Source organism: Arachis hypogaea, chromosome 5 (genome assembly GCF_003086295.3).
Source record: "Arachis hypogaea cultivar Tifrunner chromosome 5, arahy.Tifrunner.gnm2.J5K5, whole genome shotgun sequence".
NCBI classification, from domain to species: Eukaryota; Viridiplantae; Streptophyta; class Magnoliopsida; order Fabales; family Fabaceae; genus Arachis; species Arachis hypogaea.
Genome location: NC_092040.1, coordinates 48,892,108 through 48,916,012, shown reverse-complemented (window position 1 = coordinate 48,916,012; position 23,905 = coordinate 48,892,108). Strand labels below are relative to the sequence as shown.

At 37.4% G+C, this 23,905-nt stretch overlaps 1 protein-coding gene across 2 annotated transcripts; it reads right to left on the bottom strand.

Moving 5' to 3' along the window:
- Positions 1-3,903: 3,903 nt before the first annotated feature.
- Positions 3,904-6,767, bottom strand: LOC112799694 (uncharacterized). 2 transcript variants are annotated; one of them, XM_025841746.3, is made up of 7 exons: positions 6,608-6,767; positions 6,166-6,328; positions 5,375-5,437; positions 5,187-5,234; positions 5,016-5,069; positions 4,444-4,504; positions 3,904-4,340 (listed from the first exon to the last, which is right to left on the bottom strand). In XM_025841746.3, exons 2-7 carry the CDS (start codon positions 6,313-6,315, stop codon positions 4,243-4,245), a joined length of 474 nt encoding a protein of 157 aa, XP_025697531.1. In that variant the 5' UTR covers positions 6,316-6,328; positions 6,608-6,767; the 3' UTR covers positions 3,904-4,242. The 2 variants fall into 2 exon arrangements, with proteins under 2 accessions (XP_025697531.1, XP_025697532.1); XM_025841747.3 differs by having other exon boundaries at positions 3,904-4,337.
- Between the last annotated feature and the right edge of the window lie 17,138 nt (positions 6,768-23,905).

Genomic DNA, 23,905 nt, shown 5'->3' with positions numbered 1-23,905 from the left:
TTCGACCTCTTTAAAGAGGTCAGGTATGCGGTAGAGGTCACCCTCTTAGGTAGGTCTTTCATCCTTATTGAACCTGGCTTTTGTATTTTAGACTAAGATATGAACAAGTACTTTATTTATATTGGATTAAATTAAATCATTAATTTTAATTATATCAATCTCATTTGAACTTCAAAATTTTATAATTTTAAGATTTCAAATTATTTGAATAAGTATGCCGGTCCCAAGCCCGGATAAAGGAGGAGGGTTGTGTTAGGTCTTCGGCAACCAACATAAAAATATAGCCGAACCCCCCATGACATGAATCAAAGACATTATTGCGCTAAAGCTAGGTCGTTGCCCGGAAGCAACACGCTGTATGGCTCGAGTACGGTGTCAAAGCAAGAGCCGCTGCATCGGTGCCCGGATGTAATGTTAAATGAGCAAGGGTTCTCGCATTTTTGTGAACAAACGAGGGTAAATAAGCTAGTTCACAAAGTAAAAGGTAAAGGTCAAAATGACAGAAGGTTGAGATTTGGGACATGGAACATAGGCACTCTAACAAGAAAGTCCATGGAGGTGGTGGACACCAGGACAAGGAGGAAGATTAACATTATGTGCCTACAAGGAACGAAATGAGTTGGTGCAAAGGCTAAGGAGTTGGATACTTCTGGTTTCAAACTTTGGTATACAGGAAAGGTGAAGAATAGGAATGGGGTTGGAATAATTGTGGATAAGTAGTGGAAGAAGGACGTAGTGGATGTTAAGAGGGTGGGAGATCGGATCATTTCTATCAAACTTGTGGTGGAGGGAGGTGCTTTCCATGTGATTAGCGCCTATGCACCGCAAGTGGGTTCGGACAAACAACACAAGATAAGGTTTTGGGAGGATCTAGAGAGTTTGGTTCAAGGCATACCTTTGGGAGATAAGATTTTCTTAGGAGGAGATTTAAATGGCCATGTTGGGAGAGAAGTGACTGGATATGGGAGTATTCACGGAGGTCATGGTTTCGGGGTGATCAATGCCGATGGTAAAACTATTTTGGACTTTTCCTCAACCTTTGATCTTCTCATCGCAAATACATGTTTTAAAAAGAGAGACGAACATCTTATAACCTATAAGAGTGGCATGACAAGCTCTCAAATCGACTTCTTCTTGTTGAAGAGAGTCAGCCGGAAATTTTGCATTAACTGTAAAATTATCCCGGGAGAGAGTTTGACAACACAACATAGGGTGCTCGTCATGAATTTTCGCGTTGAGCAAAAGTTGAGGAAAAGACATCATACGAAGAACCCAAGGACGAGGTGGTGGCGGATGAAAGGTGAGGAACAAAGAAGCTTCCTAAGACGGGTAGGAGAAGAGGCAAAGTGGGATGGGAATGGAAGCGCGGAAGAGATGTGGAGGGAGATGGCAGAAGTTATTAGAAGAACAGCAAAAGAAAGTTTTGGTGAATCTAACGGAATAGGACCAAGAGACAAGGAGTCTTGGTGGTGGAATGCGAGTATACAAGAAAAGATAAAGATAAAAAGGGAATGCTTTAAAGAGTGGTCTTTATGCCGCAATGCAGATAACTGGAAAAAATATAAGGCGGCTAAGAAAGAGACAAAAGTGGCTGTAAGTGAAGCAAAAACAAGAGCATATGAGGGTCTCTACCAGTCTTTGGGCACGAAAGAAGGAGAAAAATGTATATATAGAATCGCAAAGAGCCGGAAAAGAAGAACGAGAGATTTGGATCAAGTTAAGTGCATAAAGGATAAGGATGGAGAGGTGTTGGCTCAAGAGGAGAAGATTAATGAAAGGTGGAAGAGCTACTTCTACGAGTTATTTAATGAGGGACAGAAGACTCTTCCGAGTCTTGGTTGATTATGCACAAGGGAAGAAGATCAAAACTTTGACTACTATCGAAGGATTCGAGACTTCGAGGTAAAAGAGGCTCTAAAGCAGATGAAAAATGGCAGGTAGTAGGACCTGATAATATCCCGATTGAGGTTTGGAAGGGTCTTGGAGAAAAAGGCATCAACTAGTTAACCAAGCTTTTTAATGAGATTTTAAGGTCAAAGAAGATGCCTAATGAGTGGAGAAAGAGCACCTTGGTACCTATCTACAAGAAAAAGAGGGATATACAAAGTTGCGAAAACTATAGAAGGATTAAGCTTATGAGTCACACTATGAAGTTATGGATAAGGGTGATAGAACGAAGGTTGAGAAAAGAGACACAAGTAACAGAGAACCAATTTGGATTTATGCCAGGAAGATCTACCACTGAAGTGATATACCTATTAAGAAGGATGATGGAGAGGTATCGTAGTAATAAAAGGGATCTACATATGGTGTTTATAGATTTGGAAAAAGCATATGATAGGGTACCAAGGGAGGTCTTATGGAAGGTTTTAGAAAAGAGGAGAGTAAGGATCGCATATATTCGGGCAATTAAAGGCATGTATGATGGGGCCACAACTAGTGTGAAGACTCAAGGTGGTGTGACAGAGGAATTCCCTATTGGTATAGTATTACACTAGGGATCATCCTTAAGTCCATACCTTTTCACATTAGTCTTGGAAGTACTCACAGAGCACATCTAAGAACCTGTGCCATGGTGCATGTTTTTTGCCGATGATATCGTCCTTATGGGAGAGTCAAGGGAAGACCTAAATAAGAAGTTGGAGTTATGGAGAGAAGCTTTAGAAGTGTATGGTTTGCACATATGCTGTTGCATGACGGAATATATGGAATGTAAGTTCAGTCTGAGAAGGGAAAACCCCAATATAGAGGTGAAGATTGGAGAAAACATCCTAGGAAAAGTTAAAAGTTTTAAGTATATTGGGTGCATCATACAGGATAATGGAGAGATTGAACAGGATGTAAATCATAGGATCCAAGCAAGTTGGTCAAAATGGCGGAGTGCATCTGATTTTATATGCGACAAAAAAATGCCTTTAAAACTTAAAAAGTAAATTTTATCGCACCGCTATTAGACTGGCTATGCTGTATGGTACGGAGTGTTGGGCGGCTAAAGGGGAGCACGAACATAAGTTGAGTGTGGCAGAGATGAAGATGTTGAGATGGATGAGTGGTCATACGCGATTGGATAAAATAAGGAATGAAGATATAAGGGAGAGAGTTGGAGTAGCACCCATTGTGGAAAAGATGGTTGAATCGCGTCTCAGATGGTTTGGACATGTAAGAAGAAGATTGATAGAACATCCAGTCAGGAGGGTGGATGAGATGGAAGATGGACAAAGGGCGAAAGGCAGAGAAAGACCTAAGAAGACCATCCATGAGGTGGTCAAACGAGATCTACATGTAAACAGTCTCTCTGTAGACATGATACATGACAGAGCACAATGACATCGTTTGATTCATGTAGCCGACCCCACTTAGTGGGACAAAGCTTTGTTGTTGTTGTTTATTATACATCGGATACTCAGTACCCGGATATGTATAACTGCTCAGTACGCGGTTTATATACAACTAGCCAGTTATACATATATCGAGGTTTGTGTACTTAATAGTTTTTTGGTCTATGTACTTAACAATGTGTAATGGGTATTTAAAAACGTAATTTATCTACACACCCTTCCCTTCCTATGGGTTTTATTTATCAACTTCTTAGTCATAGCTAGAATTCAAATCTGGTGCATTTTCTAAAAAGGCAACATAGTCGCCACTAGACTCGGCTTTTTAATGCGACCAATCTGTTACGGACTAATTCTTAGTTACGCTTAACACAATAGCCAGCCCAAGAGCACCTCGGCCCATACAAAAAACACCCAGATTCATATCCATATCAAATTAACATTAAATCCGGAGCAGAGAAGGCACTTGTGGTCATCTTTTATGCCTTGCAATGAGTGCACCCGGATTTAACTTAATGTTCTCCTGTAGTACGCTATTTATTTATACTTTAATCAAGTATGAAAACGATTACAAACCAATTTCAGTTAAGTTTATTATAGATGGTTATGCTCGATGAGACTTCAAATGTTACAACTGGCACATATGCTGCTTGACAAATGAATGTAAAGTATAAGATCTCTCATGCTGCAATCCAAGCACATTCAGGAAATGTCATACATACCGAGAGTACATAGTATCTAATACAAAGGTTACAAGTGCACCTGCTTCATAAATTCTCACCTTGTTATTAGCACAAGCAACTCAGTATGCATGATCATCTTGATCTAAATTCAGATGGAAAAGAAGGGGGAAAAAGGGAGCATTGCTGTGTCAAAATGCAATTGATAGCACAAAAACCAGTAGCTATTAATGGCATTGGTCCTGAGAAGTATTAGTGTTATCGCTGTCAACATCTTCGGTGGCACTTTGATGCTCTAGCGAGGAATTGTTGCTGGAGCCGTCTGCTGTCAGAAAGCCAAAACGGAAGACGACTCAATGCAGTGTTGAGTTCTAGCAAAGAGCCAAGATTTCTAGAGCGCAAGAAATGGCAGTGTCATAAGAACATACCTTCACCTTCATCTGCTGGAGCATAAGCTGAGCGCCTTGAACGTGTCTGCTGCGTTGTTGGCTGATTACCAGTGTAAGTAAGATCCCAAGATAGAGGGCAGAAAACAAAAAGAGAACATCAACAAAATTTATTCAAACTTCACTGAATGATACCTTTATTGCAATTGATCATTGAAAAGTAATATAAGTAACACGAATTCACTTCAGCTCCAAAAAGTAATATTAAGTGCCTCTTGCTCAAGCACATAGCATTTCTGCAACATTCTATAGATACATTTTTGGAAAGCAACATTAATCGAGTCTTGTTCCACTAGAAAGAGCCGGCTATAAGGATGACTTGAAGCTAATGTATTTAAACCAGAGAAACATCAAACTCAGTATTCAACAGAGTTTTACGGTTCAATATACATCTATTTGGATTTTGTTAGTTTGAAACAATTGGCAATGCCTTGAAAGAAATCAGGACCAAAGATTTCAAATAGAAAATTACTCCTCCTGTGTAAACAACACTGTTTCATCTTAAAATCACCACTAAGGGGAAAACAGAAAGAATTAACAAAGCATTTCTTTACCTGCAACTTTGGGCGAAGTGCTTCCAGTGGTCCTTTGGGCTTTTGTGCTCCTTGCTATTTGAGAAAACAACAGGCCACATTTATAAGGCATCAACTTAAAAGTACTGAAAGTCCAATTGAAACTGACAAAATATAAAATGACATAAACACACTTCGGAAGAGATAAAGTACCTTCCCCAATGCCCAATCAGCAGAATCAAAATAAGCGCGTTCATGATCCTACAAACAAGGTTAAAATCATTCAAAACAAAAATCAATTTTGGAAAGAATATTTCACATGAACAGACAGATGACCAGAAGTTTGAAGAAACGGAGCATTGCAGAAGCAAAGAAAATCAGATAAATGAAGAAGTAGTAACCTTGGATATTAGTGGGGGCTTCTTTGGTATTAGGCCTCCATACTTTTTCTTGATAACTTCTTCCTGCAAAAATAGAAAATAAGATTACAGTGAATAACAACGAAACATAATAACATAAACCCATATCATGAGATTTTGTATTAAGAAAATCAACAAAATTGGAAACAATCATTTTAAGAACCAGTATGTTACAAAGGGATTCTTCTAAATAATTAAGAAGTGAGTTCAACAATATCTACTCACACTTAACAGCTAAATATTCTCACATACAAACGTAATATCTATCCATATTCCGAACTATACTATTGAAAATTATGATCTCATATTTCCTCATGTAGGAATAAGATAAGGTAATATTAAGATTAAAAAGTAAACACATGAATGAATTATCTGCATCAGCTAACACAGCAGAAGACGTATAACCTCCACCACACCACACTGGTACTGTATTAAACCATACACACTTAATATGCATACCAGTTAGACAAATAGTACAGCAAGTTAGTATTGAAAGGAGTACAAATGCTGCTTCGGCCCATTTGAACTGAATGTAACATAAGACCTTAAATAATTTAATTTTTAAAAAAAAATCACTTTTCCTTTTAACTATTAATTCAATCCGTGCCCCAAACTTACCATTCTTCCATTCCAAATGTATTTTTAAAAAAATTAATTGGAACTAAATGCATTCTACACATCATCAATTTCCCAAATCAACCATGACACAAATAAATAACGCCAATTTCCCAAATCATCAATTTCTTTTTTCCTTTTTAAAGAAAAGGGATTACCTCCTGTTGTGGCGAGGGCATGGGATTTTCACCATTTGTATTGTTATCTGAATCTGGATGTTGGAGATTATCCGCAGGATTTTCTACAAAAGTAACTTGATTCTTGTGAGGATCTTCAACAAAGTCCTGTTTCTTTACACCCTCTGACATTGTTCACCCTCCTCTATTCACAAAATTGCTTGATTTCAATAACCGATACGAAAATAATCAATCTCATCTTACCAAATCAATCACAATATGCATGATAACAACCATAACAATTCCACAAAGAGTCCTAAAGAAGTTAGTTGATTTCAATCAAATAACCCGAGAATTTTCATTCAAGAACATGGATCAATCTAATCCAAGATCGATTCAGCTGATAAATGAAATTGAAAGCACGCGATCATTGAAAAGCGGAAAACAAAGAAAGGAACGTGGATCGTATCATAGCATACCGTACACCGTATCGTATCGAAGATTGTTGGAATTAACGGCGGGAAGGCGTCGATTCGAAGTGTGAGGAAGTAAGAAATGAAGCCAATCTGAAATCTGTGTCGCAGTATCAAGGTAGCTGAACAACACGCATATTCTCCATTTGCGTTACTACAAAGTTATATATATAAATTTAATTTTGATAAACTCGTTAAATTATAAAGCTTTTGGGGGGGGGTAAGTATCCAATTCCGCAGCCAAGTTGGATTTAGTAGTTAGCTTACTAATTTATTTAAATAAGTATTGAACATTTGAATTTTATTTTAAATCTCGTATTGTACATACATCAATTTATTAGCGAGCGATAAACCTTTACATAAAATTCATTACCACGACAAATTAATCTTTGACTTATCGAATTAGGAGACACCATAGAAAACCAAAAAAAATATTCAACTGTCAAACAGAATTAGTCTACATTTCACTTAACAGATACATCTCACTTAACAGAAATGAGTTGATCACCAGATGTATATTAACAGTCAAACTAGCAAGTGAAAAATGAATACAGATCGATCGACCCCTTTTTCTCAAACAAAAACGTTATCGTTTTAACTAAATTGAAATGGTGTGTGAAGTGTATGATATGATCTTTTATATAATTCTTCATTTTCTTTCCCCTAATTACAGGATATTCTAAAATCTTTTGCTTTTTCCTTTAAAAAAGACAAATTCATGATGTTCTATCTAGTTATAAAATTGAATAAGATACTAATAGTACTGCTGACAAAGTTTTAAGTAACACTTATATCACTAACGGAAGACATAGCAATGTTGATGAAAGTTTTTGGTGTAAGCTTTTGAAGTAAGTAATGGGGAGATATTAGTCAAAAATCGTCCCTGAAAGATGCCTCGATCTCTATTGTTGTCCCCGAAAGATAAAATTAATCAAAATAGTCCCCAAAAGATAATTGAGTTGTTCATGTTCGTCCTTCCGTCATCTCCCTCGCTGAGTTGGCTAACGTGTGATGTTAACTGCCACCGTGGTAGACGCCTAGGTGTCCCCTGCTATTGCTGACAAGGTAACTATGCTGAAACAGTTCAAATCAGTCCCTTAGTGTTTGAACCCTAATCTTCAATTCGATGATAAATAAGTCGCGTTCAACAATCAGAGGGCCATATACTTGGGTAGACCTTGAAATTGCTGGTTTGCAGCGATGATGGAGGTAGGAAATGGAGGTCGTAGCGGTGGTGTTTCATTTTCGTCGAACGACGATAATGGTTCCAGTGCTTCAATGCCAACCAATAGGAAAATTCTTGAGGAATCATGTTTTTGTGGGTCGAAGGCTGTGATAAAAAATATGGGATGGCAGAGAACCCAAATAGATTATTCCATGCATGTCCAAAGTACTGGGTGAGTGTTCTGGAAAAAGCTAAATGTTTTCCATCTTGTTTTGTGTTGTTAGGTGTTTTTCAATTTTTTGTTTTCTGATTTTTGAATTTTCAGAAGGACAGTCACTGCAATTACTTTAAGTGTGTCGATGATGATAACTATCAAGGGGTGGCTGAAGGAGGAACAAAGAAACATTATAGAACTGTTTTGCCGGTTGAAAATGACTATGATGAATGGAGGTTGAAAGTGGCATGGAGACTGGGCAGCTTGGAAGCTGAAGTTAAAGCTTTGAAACTGCTAATAATTTTCATATTTGTGGTATTTGTCATTAATGTGACCCTGTGTTGTTTGTTATGTACTTTCAAGTAAACCAAATTCTATTAATATATCATGGTGTAATGAATTGAATGGCCTGAATGAGAATAGATGTTTCCATTTGGTTTTCTAAGATTAAGACCAAACTAATCCATCAAATGTTGCAAACTAATCAAAATCACTGCTGTAGTAAGATATATTAAGCTATAAACATAATCAGTAATCAAAGTACTCTTAACATTGTGTTGCCATAGAAGGCTAATTGTTATATTGTCTTAAGGATAAATACCTCAGTAAATTTATAAGGTTTTACTAAGCATACAAACCTAAAAACAAGGCTAGACCAAAATAAAAGGGCACAATACAATTTTCAAGTACATAGCTAACCACAATGTTTAATATGGAACTTCAATTCTCCTATGCAAAAAACAGCAAGTACCCCCATACAAAAAAAAGTCAAGCAGAATACATTCATTTCTAATAAAAGTCATTTATTAGTCTTCCTTGGGGGCTTGAAGCCTGGAGTAGGTACGAAGGTCATAAAGTTGACCAGCTTCTTAGCAGTGGCTGAACTTGTCCCTGTCTTAGTAGAGATAACCACTGGTGCAGCTGCAGTAGGTTTAGGAGAGGACTTAAGTCTGGTTTTTCCATTTTCACCAGATTGACATTGAAACAATAAGTCCTCCTGTACGCTTCCATCTTCAACCAGTCATGACAATACTCTTCAACCCTTTTGTCATTCTTATCCTGTATTGCTGATATTGCATGGATACATGGCATTCCTTACAAAGATAATTAAAAGATTAATTAAAATTCGTGCTTGACTGAAGATGAACATAACTAAGAAAAACCTTGTTCCAGATGCAAAATAGGAGCATTAAAAATAATTGAAAATAAAAAAACAAACATGGAAAGAGGAAGAAACTCTCATAGGTATGAAATGGCTATTAGATTATATATCATTCACTTCATTCAACAATCAACAAGTATAATCGCCTTTTTGGTAATTGATGCATTTTTTTAATCATGGAACACAATACCCAACCAAAACCAAGAAAAACTTCATAGGAACAAAAGGAGTGTTATGGTACCTCATCCAATTGTGCCTTCACCCTTGGGCATACAATTTGACATGGTGGGGATCCCTATACATACATAGATACATACAAACATATAATGTCATATCATATCATGAAAATCTTATAGAGTAAAATGCTTGCAGAAAAATTCACAGCATACCAGGACCAAATTAGTGCCTAATTACTCAAACATTACACTAATCATTACCAAATGAAACAAATTATTAAGCTGATTTCTTTTCTCCCCAATCAAATTATGCAAGATATAAAATCTACACGTGCCAAATAAGTGGTACATTAAGCAAAATCCCAAAAGAAAAAAGTGAAAAAGGAAGCGAATTTGTATATGGGTTAGTGCATTGATAAAAACGAAAATGAAAAAATGGAGAAAAGAAGATACCTTGGTGAGAAAAGGAAGGTTGGGTTTAGGAGAGAGACAGAAAAAGAGGTTGGAGAGAGAAAAGCAGAAATGATTGATTTTGGGTTTGGGTTTTGTGGGAGTGGGAAGCGAAGAAGACGCGGAAGAAGCAGTTGAAGTGAAAGAAGATGCCATTGCTGTGTTGATGAAAGGTGATGAGTGAGTGTAGTGTCAAGTTTAGAGGTTAGCATTCAATCAAAACTAAATGACGACGACGACGCATTGAGAGAAGGTTGTTATGAGGTGGGGTGATACTTTGCAACATTTTTAATCTCTTTTGGACACTAAACGACGACGCATCAGGGTTTGGAGGCCATTCAATCAAAACTGCGTTGTTTTCGACATCTGTCACGGTGGCAATTAACGTCACACATCAGCTAACGTTAGCCAACTCAACGAGGGAGATGACAGAAGAACGAATGGGAATAATTTGATTATCTTTTGGGGACTATTTTGATTAACTTTATTTTTGGGGAGACGAAAATAGAGATCGAAGTATCTTTCAAAAAAGATTTTGACTTTTAACTTGATTTTTCAATTAGAAAATTAGTGAAATTGTGTATCGTTTAATTAATTTTGGGAGTTAGAATGTTTAATATTTTTTTTGAATGGGTGTCACGTTACACTAATAGAGGTTGGTTTGGGATTCAATGTTGCTAATTTTTTATTTAGTCTAAATGCTTTAGGAATTTTCATGCATAATTATGATTTTGACTTAATTTTTTTCCTTTTTCCATATGTGCATTACTTCACTGGGCTGAACCATTGTTAGTTGTAGTTTGATAAATTAGTTAAAATCATAATTAATTATTCATAGATTGTAATTTAAAATATCAATTATTTTGTGTGTCTTAGATGGATGATTTTATTGTTGTGTCTGTATTTTTATTATGGATGGAGCTAAGAAAAATTTAGATGGAATATTATATTATTTTAATAAAAAAAATATATAAGTATTCACTTATATATTTAGATTATGTTAACTTTTTTATCTAAAAATTTTATTTAAGAAATTAAGTTACATAGAGTATATCGGAATGTACTATGTAATGCTCTAAGCTTTTATATCGATATGTTGTTTTTTAAAAATTTATTTTTTTTAATAATTAATTTTATTTTGATGAATTGGTTCTAAATTTCGAAAATAAAATAAATAATAATGTAACATTATTATTATGTTATTATTTTATTTTATATGACATAATTAAAATAGAATTTAAATAATAATATTATTAAGTTTAGTATATGTCGATATAAATAAAGGAAAAAGTTTAGTAACCAAAACTTTTCGGCCATAATTAGTCAAAACTTTTCATAATTAACTTCATTTATATCACTTAATAACAGTTATATTTTTTATCCCACTCTCTTATCATTCTACTTATCACCGTTCTTATCAAATCTGCTTATTAATAATATTAATTATAAAATCATATCCTTTTTATTAGGCATTATTGTAATCAATATTTAATATTCCTTTTTATAATTTGATTTTTATATATAAAAATACAATAAAGATTAATAATAATTATATTTGAAAACGGTAATTATAATATCAATTACACTAAATAATTGCAATTGATTCTTTGTCCGTTATGGTATTTATCATCAATTATTGAAGATATGAAACATGAAACCTATCCTAATATATACTTTATGTTAATTCAATCATATTCATCAAAAAATCAGAAGAATAACACCATTGCAAGCACAATAGTGTATAAGTCAAGAAATTTTACAAGAAATTGTTTTTATCATTGTAATCTGTATGGCAATTGATTTCAACCTTAATACAGTACCTATGACAGAAGGTGGTGAAAAATTTGAACAACAGACGGACTCACCCAATGAAATTGTTGCCAGTCAATCAATTTCTGAGAATATGAAAAACTACACTAGCTCTGATGATGTATGGTAATAACCCGAATTATTTTTTGTGTATTTTTTAGCACTTTAGTTATATGCGTAACATTCTTGATCATTATTTGTTTGCTATTTATGTCAAAAAAAATAAAATTTTTTATTATTTTTGTTATATTTTTTATTTTATAAAAAAAGTTTTATGAAAATAGAAGCATTTAGAATTATTTTCATAACATGTGAACGATATACTTTCACCTTTGATTTATTTATACATTTTTTTTAATTTTATTTGTAGTATCCTTAATTATATCTTTAGATTGCGTATTAGCAAAAACATCACTTTTATAGAGACTAAACTGAAAGACCTATAATTATTTTAGAAGAATGTTTTATATACCATTTTATATATGTTTCATATGTATACCTTCAAATGTATACCTTCAATTTTTATATATGTTTTAAATGTATACCTTTAATTTTTTAAAATAGTTTTATAATGTTGATCTCCAAAATAAGAAGTATTTTTTTAGTATTTAAACTTTTTTTTGGTAATTGGTATTTAAATATTTTTTTAGTTATATGCATAATATTCATGTAAAGTTCATGTTTTATGCAATCAATAAGATTATATGAATAACATCCATAATTACATGAAGTTAACATCCACATTAACATACATAATAAAACGAAATTAGCACCTAAAACTACAGTATGTGTTTTATTTGTTATACTCGATAGTGAAATTAACCACTTTTGTATAGTTAACTATTAGGTAGAGTTTCATTTATTTTTTTTCTTTCTTTGTTTTTTTCCAGGTCATAAACCAAGCCATTGGTGACGAGGAGTTAGATCCCGAGGAGGAAATGTGTTTCGGCACATTAGAAGATGTGCATGTATATTATTACCGATATGCGGCTAGGACTGGATTTGTCATCAAAATAAGAACCACCGGCTGGGAGACTAGAAACAATCAGAGGGTGGTTGTTAATCAGGCTTTGCATTGTAACAGAGATGGATACCGCACATCCCGTGTAAAGGCACCCAAGAGAAGGAAAACGGTGGCCTCAACAAACTGCAAAGCCCGTTGCTATTTGGCAATAGATAAAATGACAGGGCAGTAGAGGATTTCTTGAGTAAAGGTATCCCACTCACACCCGCTTAATCCGAAGCTATCTGGAATGTTCTCAGTAAACTGTCAGCTAAGTATACATGTGAAGGACTTGATACAACAAAATGACCAAGCTGGCATTAGACCGAGTAAGACGTACCAGGCATTAGCCAATGCTGTCGATGGCCCTGCCAACCTCACCTTTACAGAGAACGATGTTAGAAATTACATTAGTCGCCACTTACGCATTTCCGGGGATGAGACGGATCCAAAAGAGTTACTTAAGCACTTCTCACGGATGAAGGAGCTCAATCCGAACTTTTTCTTTGAAATAGATGTGGACGAAAACCATAGCATTAGAAATGTGTTTTGGGCCGATGCTCGGTGTAGAGCTGCATGGGAATATTTTGCTGATGTCGTGACGTTTGACACTACTTACAAGACTAATAAGTACGGAATTATTATTTTTCAACCACTATGGGATGTCTACACTTCTTGGGTGCGCATTTTTGCGGAATAAGGACACTCATACATTCGAATGCTTTTTCGTACTTGGTTGAAGTGCATGGGTAAGGCCCCCATATGTGTTATAACAGATCAGTTATTACAGATGCGTTCTGCATTAGAGACCATATTACCACACACACGCCATAGATGGTGCATATGGCATATCCTAAACAAGATATCAAACAAGCTGGTAGGTTACCGTTGTTTCGATCAGCTTATCACATGCATGAAGAGGATTGTGTTTGAATCCAAATCTAAGGACTCATTTGAGAGAGATTGGCACGATTTTATTGAAAAGTATGACCTCCACAATTCTAGGTGGCTAAATGGTAGTATAATCTTTCGGTTCATTGCTGCCTCTGTGTGGCTTCTTTATAGATGTTATTTTATAGTGAATATGGATGTTGCACTTATGGGTTAACCTACGCTATTTTTTTTTGCATTTCTTGTTTTTCCTATTCATTTGCAGATATGTTTGCTGACCGACACATGTGGGTGCCAATATTTTTCAAGGACGAAATCTGGGCTGGCATGAAGAGCACACAGCGTAGTGAGAGCATACATTCAGTTTTCGATAAGTACTTAAACAGTAAGAGCTCTTTGTTGCAATTTGTTCGCCAATACCAAAACTGTGTTATAGACACGGAGCAAAAGGAGCTTGAGTGTGACGCTGCTGATTTAAGGGGTATTATCCCTTGTGTTTCCAGCTCACCAATAGAGAAGCGGTTCCAGAGAGAATATACAAACTTCATGTTTCAAGACGTTCAGGATCAATTTATAAAAACGGCCAATTGTGACATCTCCTCAGTCAACCATCATGGCACAAGTATAGTTTGTGAAGTTGACCAACAAAATATGGTGTTTGACATGTTAGTGTATAGCAGATACGAAGTCATGTATTGTTCGCAATCATCAAACGTTCAATGTGATTGCTTTATGTTCCAATCGAATGGTATTCTATGCTGCCATAGTCTTGTTGTTCTTCTATATTTTTGTGAGACAGCAGTGTCATCACAATACATTCTATCCCGATAGAGTAAGAATGTTATTCGAAGACACACATACATCAAGAGTAGCATTGACATGGACCGTTCTAATGAAAGCATGACCATTTTAGGGAATTGTGTTCTGATTTTTACAACGTCGCTCAGGATTTCGTGGCTACTCCAGAGGTTGCTGGTATATTGCGTGATGCTATGGATAGTGTTCGACACCATAAGAAAGCATGACATGCGACTCAATCCTGCGAAATGCACCTTTGCAGTAGAGGCGGGCAAATTCTTAGGTTTCATGCTCACACAAAGATCAAATGAAGCAAATCCAGACAAGTGTCTAGCCATACTCAACATGAAGAGCCTAACCTGTGTCAAAGAAGTACAGCAACTCAATGGGAGATTGGCCGTCCTATCCCGATTCCTAGCAGGAGCTGCAATAAGATCTCTCCCCTTCTATGCTACTTTAAGAAAGGGAAAACAGTTCGAATGGACAACAGAATGTGAGCAAGCCTTCCAAGACTTTAAGAAGTTCTTAGGACGGCCACCGATCCTATCTCGACCACGAGAATGAGCACCACTCATATTATATCTCGCAGTAGAAAGCCAGGCAATAGCCTCAGCACTAGTCAGAGAAGACGAGAATGGACAACAACCCGTATACTTCATCAGCAAAGCACTACAGGGATCCGAGCTGAACTACCAGAAAATAGAAAAATTCGCCTATACTCTCATTTTAACATCCCGACGATTCTGCCCTTACTTCCAGGCTCACACCATTAAGGTTCGAACTAACCAGCCCCTAAAAGGAATATTGCAGAAAATAGATTTAGCAGGCAGAATTCTACAATGGGCAGTCGAGCTGTCAGAATTTGACCTCCAATATGAAGCTCGGACGGCCATCAAATCACAGTATCTGGCCAACTTTATCGCAGAATTCACAGATGTCCTGGAAACTGTCACAGAATGGAACCTCTATGTGGACGGTTCTTCAAATAAAACTGGAAGCGGCACAGGCGTAATAATAGAAAGCAACCAAGGAACCCAAGTCGAGCTCTCTCTCAAGTTCGGGTTCCCGGCCTCAAACAACCAGGCGGAATATGAACCATTGTTAGCTGGTTTGAAGCTGGCTGAAGAGGTGGGAGCTCAAAAACTTAACATTTACAGTGATTCACAAGTGGTCACATCACAAATAACAGGGAGCTACCAAGCCAAAGATCCCACCATAAAAAAATATTTGGATAAGACCAAGGAACAGCTCGGACAAATCGGGGAATATAAGATCTGCCACATCCCCCGCAAACAAAATGCCCGAGCTGACGCACTCTCGAAACTAGCCAGCACCAAACCAGGCGGCAACAATAGAAGCCTCATCCAGGAAATGTTACAGAACCCGTCAATATCGGAAGTAGAAGAAGTCCTAGCCATAGTAAACCAGGACCAAGGATGGATGACCCCCATAATCAACTACCTTAAAATAGGAACACTCCCCACAGAAGAAAAGGAGCCAAAGAGGCTAAAAAGGGAGGCACAGTACTACACCATCATAAACAACATCCTGTACAAAAGAGGGATATCAGTACCATTATTAAAATGCGTAACGACCTCCCACACAAAGGAAGTGTTAGAAGAAGTACACGGCGGCATTTGTGGCAATCATCTTGGAGCACGGGCCCTCGCCAAAAAAGTACTTCCGGCAGGGTTCTATTGGCCAACATTACAGAAAGAAGCCACGAAAGTTAAGACATGTCCACCATGTCAGAAACATGCCAACTTTCACATCGCCCCGCCAGAAGAGCTCATCAGCGTAACTTCGCCTTGGCCGTTTTCAAAATGGGGACTCGATCTTCTCGGCCCCTTTCCCCAGGGGTCAGGACAAGTTAAATTCCTCATAGTAGGGGTAGATTACTTTACAAAGTGGATCGAGGCAGAACCCCTAGCCAACGCTACCGCCCAAAGAAGCCAGAAATTCCTATATAGAAATATTGTCACAAGGTTCGGAGTCCCATATTCAATAACCACAGACAATGGCACTCAATTCACAGATGCATGCTTCAGAAAACTAGTGGCCGACTTGAATATAAAGCACCAGTACACTTCTGTCGAACGTCCACAGGCCAATGGACAGGCCGAAGCCGCCAACAAAGTCATATTGGCCGGGTTAAAACGGAGATTACAAGATGCAAAGGGAGCCTGGGCAGAAGAGCTTCCACATGTCCTTATTGAACGACGCCACATTCCACCACAAAGGAATCCCCCTTCCGGTTAGCATACGAAATAGAGGCAATGATTCCAGTAGATATTGAGGAAAGATCGCCTAGAGTAGTTCATTAAAATGAGGGAGCAAACTCCCAACTTCAGAGGGAAGAGCTCGACCTACTACCTGAAATCCAAGAAAGAGCTCGGATCAGGGAGGAAGCTCTAAAGCGCCGAATGGCTCTGAGATATAATCAAGAGGTAGTACCGAGAAGTTTTGCAGAGAACGATCTTATCCTAATCCGAAATGATATTGGAACAACTCGAGCAGGAGAAGGAAAGCTGACCCTACCGAGTTATAAAAGTACTTGGGAAGGGCTACTACAGACTGTCCGAACTCGATGGACGAGAGCTTCCCAGATCATGGCACGCCTGCAACCTAAGAAGGTACTACAGTTAGAAAAGGTAAAGGATCTCATTATTGGATGCACTCTTTTTCCTGAAAAGGTTTTTTAATGAGACACCAGGTTGAGACCTAGACACTATCCGACTTAAAAGGGATGAAAAAATTCCCACATATATATATTTCGCACTTTTCTTTGAATAAAATTTATTTAGATATTCTACAAGATTTCAAGACGCATTAATCTGAAGTATTCATCGTCCGATTATAAAGCAATAGATCAGCAGAAAGTAAAAAACAATTTCACTGCACGATCACGATAAAGATAACCGTCCGATAAAGGTGAAAACGCGATTCACCCAAAAGACGATCTAAAGATGCCAACCGCTTTCTACAAATCGGCAAAGATGAACACAGAATAATGTAAGAAGTTATCGAAAGCAATCCAAAAAAGAACCTGACGAGGTCTTACGGATAGCTAAAATAATAACTTAAAGACTGGCCGACGTTCAGAAGTCGGACCAAGTCAACCCAAGTTATAAGTAAACCCTGGAAAGAGGTCTGGCCAACCCTATTAAAGAGGATTACTTTAACTTAAGAAGAGATCGACCTAATGAAGTCGGTTTCCTACAAAACAAAGTTATAAAAGTAATCCCTGAAAGAGACCTGACAAAGGTCCAAGAAAGATGATTACAAAAATAACTTAAGAAGAGATCGACCTAACGAAGTCGGTTTCCTACAAAACGAAGTTATAAAAAGTATTCCCTGAAAGAGACCTGACAAAGGTCCAAGAAAGAGGATTACAAAAATAACTTAAGAAGAGACCGACCTAACGAAGTCGGTTTCCTACAAAACGAAAGTTATAAAAGAAATCCCTGAAAGAGACCTGACAAAGGTCCAAAAAAGAGGATTACAAAAAATAACTTAGAAAGAGATCGACCTAACGAAGTCAATCTCCTACAAGTTATAAAAGTAATCCCCAAAGGATCCAAGCCATAAACAAAACGCACAAAGCAATCCCAAGAAGTCGAGCTGCAAAGTTCCAGCATTCTCAGAAAGCAGAAGAGAAAACAAGTTAAAAACCTTGATATAATCTACAAAGTTATAAAAGCCTCGGTGGCCATCAACACTTACCAAAGATAGCGAGCTACTCTTTGTTTTTCAAAATAAAAAGTTGCTAAAACAAGCAACTAGAAATCGTTAGCAAGCATCTATCGTCAGCAAGCATCTAAAGTTTTAAAGAGCCCACAAGTCGGGCCAACTACATAAATATCTAGAAAGAAATCAGCAAGCATCAGGAGCCTTCTTGGCAGCATCAGGACAAGGAGAAGGAGCGCGAGTCTGAATAGGCACAGCATCTATAGTTCCATCCTCCCGATTCAGAACCTGGTAATCTGAATCAGGTGCAACCGGAGGAACAAAAGAGGTCGACACTTTGGCAGAGGACACAGGGGGAGGATCAGCATCATCATCAACCTCGTCATCAGGGACAATCTTGCCATCCCTGACAACGTTGTCCAGGCTGAAAAGGGCGAGATCGGCCTCGGGAACAATGACCCGAACTTGCTCTTTCAAGTTCTCGTAAGCAGCAGTCACGCTGCCAACAAGATGACCTTGGAGCTCAGAATAATCTTCCCGGGCATTGTCCAACTCCCCCCTCAGACGCATCACCTCCCGATAAGTCGTAACGTAACTCTCCTTATGCATCAGGGCTGTGTCCTCGGCCAACCTCAAAGAAGCTGCCAGTGAAAGGGAACTAGCCTTCTCATTCTCTAGATCCTTCTCCAACTTGGTCACCTTTAATTCAAGTTCCTCCTTCAGCCCCTTCATCCGGTCAAACTCCTGCTTTGCCTCCTCCATAAATGCTTTGGTAGCATGGAGAGAAAGATTCTGAGCAGTCCGGTATATAGCAGCCGCCATATACGCCATCTGTACGTGATTTCGGTCCATAAATTCCAAATGACGGAGGATGGACACATCGTCCATGGAGAGGGTACCATAGGGACCGGTTTGCTGATCCACAAATTCAATGGCATTAAATTCGGGAGCATTGAGGTCGAAAGGCTCAGCTGTTTTTTGTTTTTTATTGGGAGGAGCAACAGAAGGAGCAGCAGAAGTAGGGTGAGGATCCACCGGATGAACTCGAGGAGTAGGGATCACCTTCTTCACCCCAGTGGAACTCGGCACAGACGGCTTCATGTGCACTTGGGAGGATCCTTCCCCAGCCGCCTTGGCCGAGATGTTTTTGGCAGCAGTCGCCCTCTGCGCTCTTTTAAAAGCTTTCATGGATTCATTATTCTTCATCGACTCTGCAAATAAAACAGAAATTAAGCTACAAGTCGGAAAAGACAGTTACGAGTAATATAGAACAGATAAAAAAGGAAACACAAAATACCCAGCTCAGTTTGAAGAAGAGAGGGATTGGTTAGAAATTTCTTTGTGTCGAGATGGGGAGGTTGACCCCAGTGTTCTTCCAAGACAGTCACAAAGGCTCGCTCAGCCTCATTCAACGTTTCCCATGTATATCGGGACACCCTCACATCCTTTTGCCATTCCAAGGGAAAAGTAGGCTCGTCATTTTCATCCAGAAAGAAGGGCCGAGCTCCTTCAACAGCTCAGACTTTGAAAAAGTAGTTTTTAAAATCACGGAATGACTCGTCAAACATGGAAAAAACCTTCTTTCCCTAGGTAGAGCGAAAGGAGACCCAAGCTGCCTTTTTTTTTTACCACTCCGGGTTTAGTCAAGACAAACAGATAGAAAAAGAGAGATTGAGAAGTAGGGATACCAAAACCATTGCACAACAATTGAAAAATCGTTATGAAACCCCAGGAATTAGGGTGAAGTTGAGAGGGGACGACATTGCAGGACCATAACAGGTCGATCTCAAATTTAGTAAAAGGAAGGGTGATACCCAGCTGACCAAAGAAAAAGTCATAAACACAAAAGAAAGGGCGATCGTCAACAACCCGAGTAGAGAAGCAGACTCTCTCTTCGGAGGAGGGAGGGACAAGTTCATAGTTCTTCTCATCACCAGGATTACTACAGACCCTATGAAACTGCCTAAGCTGCGTGCAAAACTCGGAATCAACCAAAGAGACACACATAAGAACCATTGAGTCCACCCAATCAGCCATGCCCTCAGGAACCCGGGAAGGCATCTCTACAATGTTATTGCGAGAAGACATGAGGCCAACTAAATCCTACAATAAGAAAAGAAGAGTGGATTACTAAAAAAGCATCTCGGACGAGGGGCAAAACAACTCAACAGACGAACAAAAAGGAAAGCCCCAAGATTCAAACCAAAGTCCTGGGGCATCCTTTGGAGGCAGTAACAAAGCAAGGATTCAAGAAATTTCTACAGCTTACGTCCCAGCACTCATCAGAAAGAAAATAAAGTCTCAAAGGAAACAAAGGAAGTAAAAACACAAAGTCACCACCTTTCTACAGTCTATCAGCAAAAAGCATTGTCAAACATAAAAAATGCCAAGCAGAAAATCACCAAAGACGCAAATTTTTTTAGAATCAAGCAAAAATCAAAGGCGCAACCAGAAGCAGCGACAACATGCAAAAGCCCTAAAAAAAGGATTCAAGCAACGAGAAAAGCAAAAATACTCGCACCAAAAATGAAGAAATTCCAGAACATGCAACGATCAGGCATGGTAAAAACAGAAAGATCCTAACTTTCTCTGAGCAAAATTCAAACTTTCTACAGACATATAAAGAAACAGAGGAAGAAAAATCGAACCTGGAGAAATAGATGAAAACCTCGAAAGAAAAGCCGAAGAGCAGAAGCAACAAAGCCACCCCTCGAAGCGGAAAACTGCAAAAGATAGAAGGAGAAAATCTGGAAATCACCCCTCTTCCGCAGAAAGCAGCGACAGAATAGATGGAAGAAACTACGAAAGAAACAGAAAATGAGAGAGTAAAGGGAGAAGTTACGAAGAAGGAGTGAAGAAGAGAAACCGTTTTTTGATTGAGAAGTTCAAAATAAAAGACCAAGAGAAAACGGGGCAATTAATGCCAATTAAATGCAGATATTAAAACCCTCTCGCGTTCCCAAAAAAGCGCCGATATAAAAACGTGCGCTTTCAGAGGAAAACGTTCTACATTCAAAAGCTACTACAAAGGAATCGACAAAATGCTTGAGTTCGGCTTCACCAAAGAAGAACTGAAGTCAAAGACTCGACCTCAACAAAAAGACCGAGCTCAAGCAAGGGCACTGTTCATACCCTGGGTCGAGCTGTCCGACCCGGGATGTTCTACAGACAAAGCGACCGACCTCTTTAGGTGAAGCGGACCGACTTCTTTACAAAGAACTCGGTCCAAATCGACAGGAGAGCCCAGTAAAGGGCCCAAACAGAGGAACATGACCCAAATCCTAGGGCAACCCAAGCCTATAGAGATAAAGGCGGTTCCATTGAAGATACGCTGACCTCAGCTCAAAGATAAAGATTAGATAAGATAACTAACTTATCTTATCCAAAAGATCACATATCATCATCATAAATACGCTGGAGCACCCAGGTATAACATATACTCTGATTCTACTCAATACCTGTTTAATACCCTTGCTAACTTAAGCATCGGAGTCCCTTGCAGGTACCCTCCACCCTCCGGGGACGAAGGATCAGCAGCATTCTCAGTTCCACAAGTCGGACACACCAGCTCTGGCCACTACACACCTGCCGGACACGTCGGCTCCGACCAATACAGAAGATCTCATCCGAGATCGACCTACAGTTTCAGGTAACCCTCGAAACAGTAATGCACAACCATCTCCTACCAATGTGACATCCTCCTACAAAGATACGCAATGGGCTTGTCCAGAAATGACAGACAATTTGGCTACGCACTCTGGTTCCTTAATATCACTATTGAATTCATTCCATTTACTTATTATTTCCTCTTTTGTTTTGTTTTTAAATTTTTTTCCACAGGAAGCATTTTTAGAGGATTCAAAGTTTAACAGCACTACAAATCATAAGCATTAGAGTTTAGCAACTACTTTGTACTTTATCCATGCTTCAAAGTTATTTTACGTTATCATGATTTTGGTGGTTTATTGGGTTTATTTTGTGTATTTAATATACTCAACTTTATTTTACCTTGCTACAGCTTCATCTACCATTATTAAACAAAATACAATAATGAACTTGGGCAACTAATATACAACTTTTTTATTCTTTTACTCTTTCTTACCGTTATTATTTGTTACTAATATTTAAAATAATAAATGTTTAGTTGATAATTTGATCATTATGATAATGTGGTGCAATACATGAATTTAAAATTGAATATCAAAAGTATCCGTACACAATAAGGTCTTTTTTATTATTTAAAAAATTAGACATCAAAAAGACATATCCAGACATGTATTTTATTTACATCCAATAACATTCTTTAATTTATTAGAATCATAGTTGTAAAAACCGAATCGGACTGACCGGTTCAACTGGAAAACCGGTGAATCGGACCATGAACCGGTTCGGTTTACCTCTTGAACTGTTTAAGGAAGCAAACCGCTATGAACCGGTAAGAACCGGAACAAACCAGTTAAAATCGGTAAAAACCAGTGCAAACCGGTTTGTTTGAAAAATTATTCAAAATGTCTCCAATAGGTTTCGAACTTGAATCCTTCATGTTGAAGGGGTGCACACTTGCCACTCAGCCATGAAGCTTCTTACTACTTTAAGTGACAAATATTAATTATATAGTATACATTCAATTACATTATTTTATACATATCTAATTTAATTTAATTTCTTATTCTCTATTTTTTAAATATAATTATATTTTAATTATATACCATTATTAATATAAATGTAAAGTTTACTAAAACTTTATTAATCTGCTTGATTTATTTCAATGCTAGTATTGTGATTAAGGTTATTTATTTTGATATTAGTGTTAAAATCTACTGATATTATAGTTAGATGATATAATTTGTGAATTAATTGTTACTTTTATTGTGTCAAATTAAGATACTATTATAGTATTACTGAAAAATTATATGTTTTTTTATATTGGTTATTTTTAGAATTTGAGACTTAATTCTTTCATAAAATGTTAGTGAAGATATGTATTTCAAATTTTAATTTTAAGGTTTTAACTATTTTATATTTTTTATTTACGTGACACTGGTTTTACTGGTTCGACCAGTGATTTATCGGTTGAACCAATAAACCAGTGAACCAGTAACTTGACCGGTTTAATCACCGGTTCGATTCTAACAACTATGATTAGAATAACAACCACGATCGAGTATTTATTGCTTGGGCATAGATATTTTTAGCTGGCTGTTAAGCATGGATAATTGTAAAGTCCAAAAAATTTTTAGTAGATATTCGACAGAAAGTTCAAACTTTAAACAACGTGTTCTCGATCTGAGCAAAAACAAGCCAAACACGTATAAAAAAATAAACTAATAATTTAAAAAACAATTTTTTTATACATAATTATTAACTGGGATATTGAATTCTTGTGTTTTTTTCCATTCCAAATCCCAAACCATTTGCAAATATTTCATGATAAATCACGTAAATCCTGCAACCATATCAACCGTAAATACACACAGTAACTCTAGTCCTAATTAATTGTTTGTAGATATATTTACCCTGATGTCCAATATAGGTAACCCTTTAAAAAAGATGCACCCGATTTTGGTTTATATCCGATAACATCCATCTGTATTCCATGATCACATCCATTAAATTCTGAAATCAAATTAACAAAAAACACATACCGACCAACTCTAATCTCAATTTATGGCTTATAGTTCCGTTTAGTTTTCTTGGCCCGTTCTGCCCTTCAAACCAGTGATCTTGTTCGTGGGTTCGTCCAATGATCTTCAAGATTTTTCTTCTTTCCCATATCATCCACATGACGATATGGTACATTGAGTACACCATCTACCTCACTCTTAGAGATGTTGCCTTAGCAAATTAGAATGTCAGTTACACTTTCTTTTCGAATTTATTGCAGTTGGGCCTGTGGTGACAAACAGATGTATTTGTGTTTGGTATAGAATACTTTAAAAAAGCAAATATAAATC

Excerpts from the sequence above, each read along its gene's own strand:
- LOC112799694 (XM_025841746.3), bottom strand. The coding sequence starts at position 6,315 with ATGTCAGAGGGTGTAAAGAAACAGGACTTTGTTGAAGATCCTCACAAG. Across the intron at positions 5,438-6,165 it reads TGCCCTCGCCACAACAGGAG|GAAGAAGTTATCAAGAAAAA; the intron begins GTAATCCCTTTT and ends CTATTTTTGCAG. Across the intron at positions 5,235-5,374 it reads AGCCCCCACTAATATCCAAG|GATCATGAACGCGCTTATTT; the intron begins GTTACTACTTCT and ends CCTTGTTTGTAG.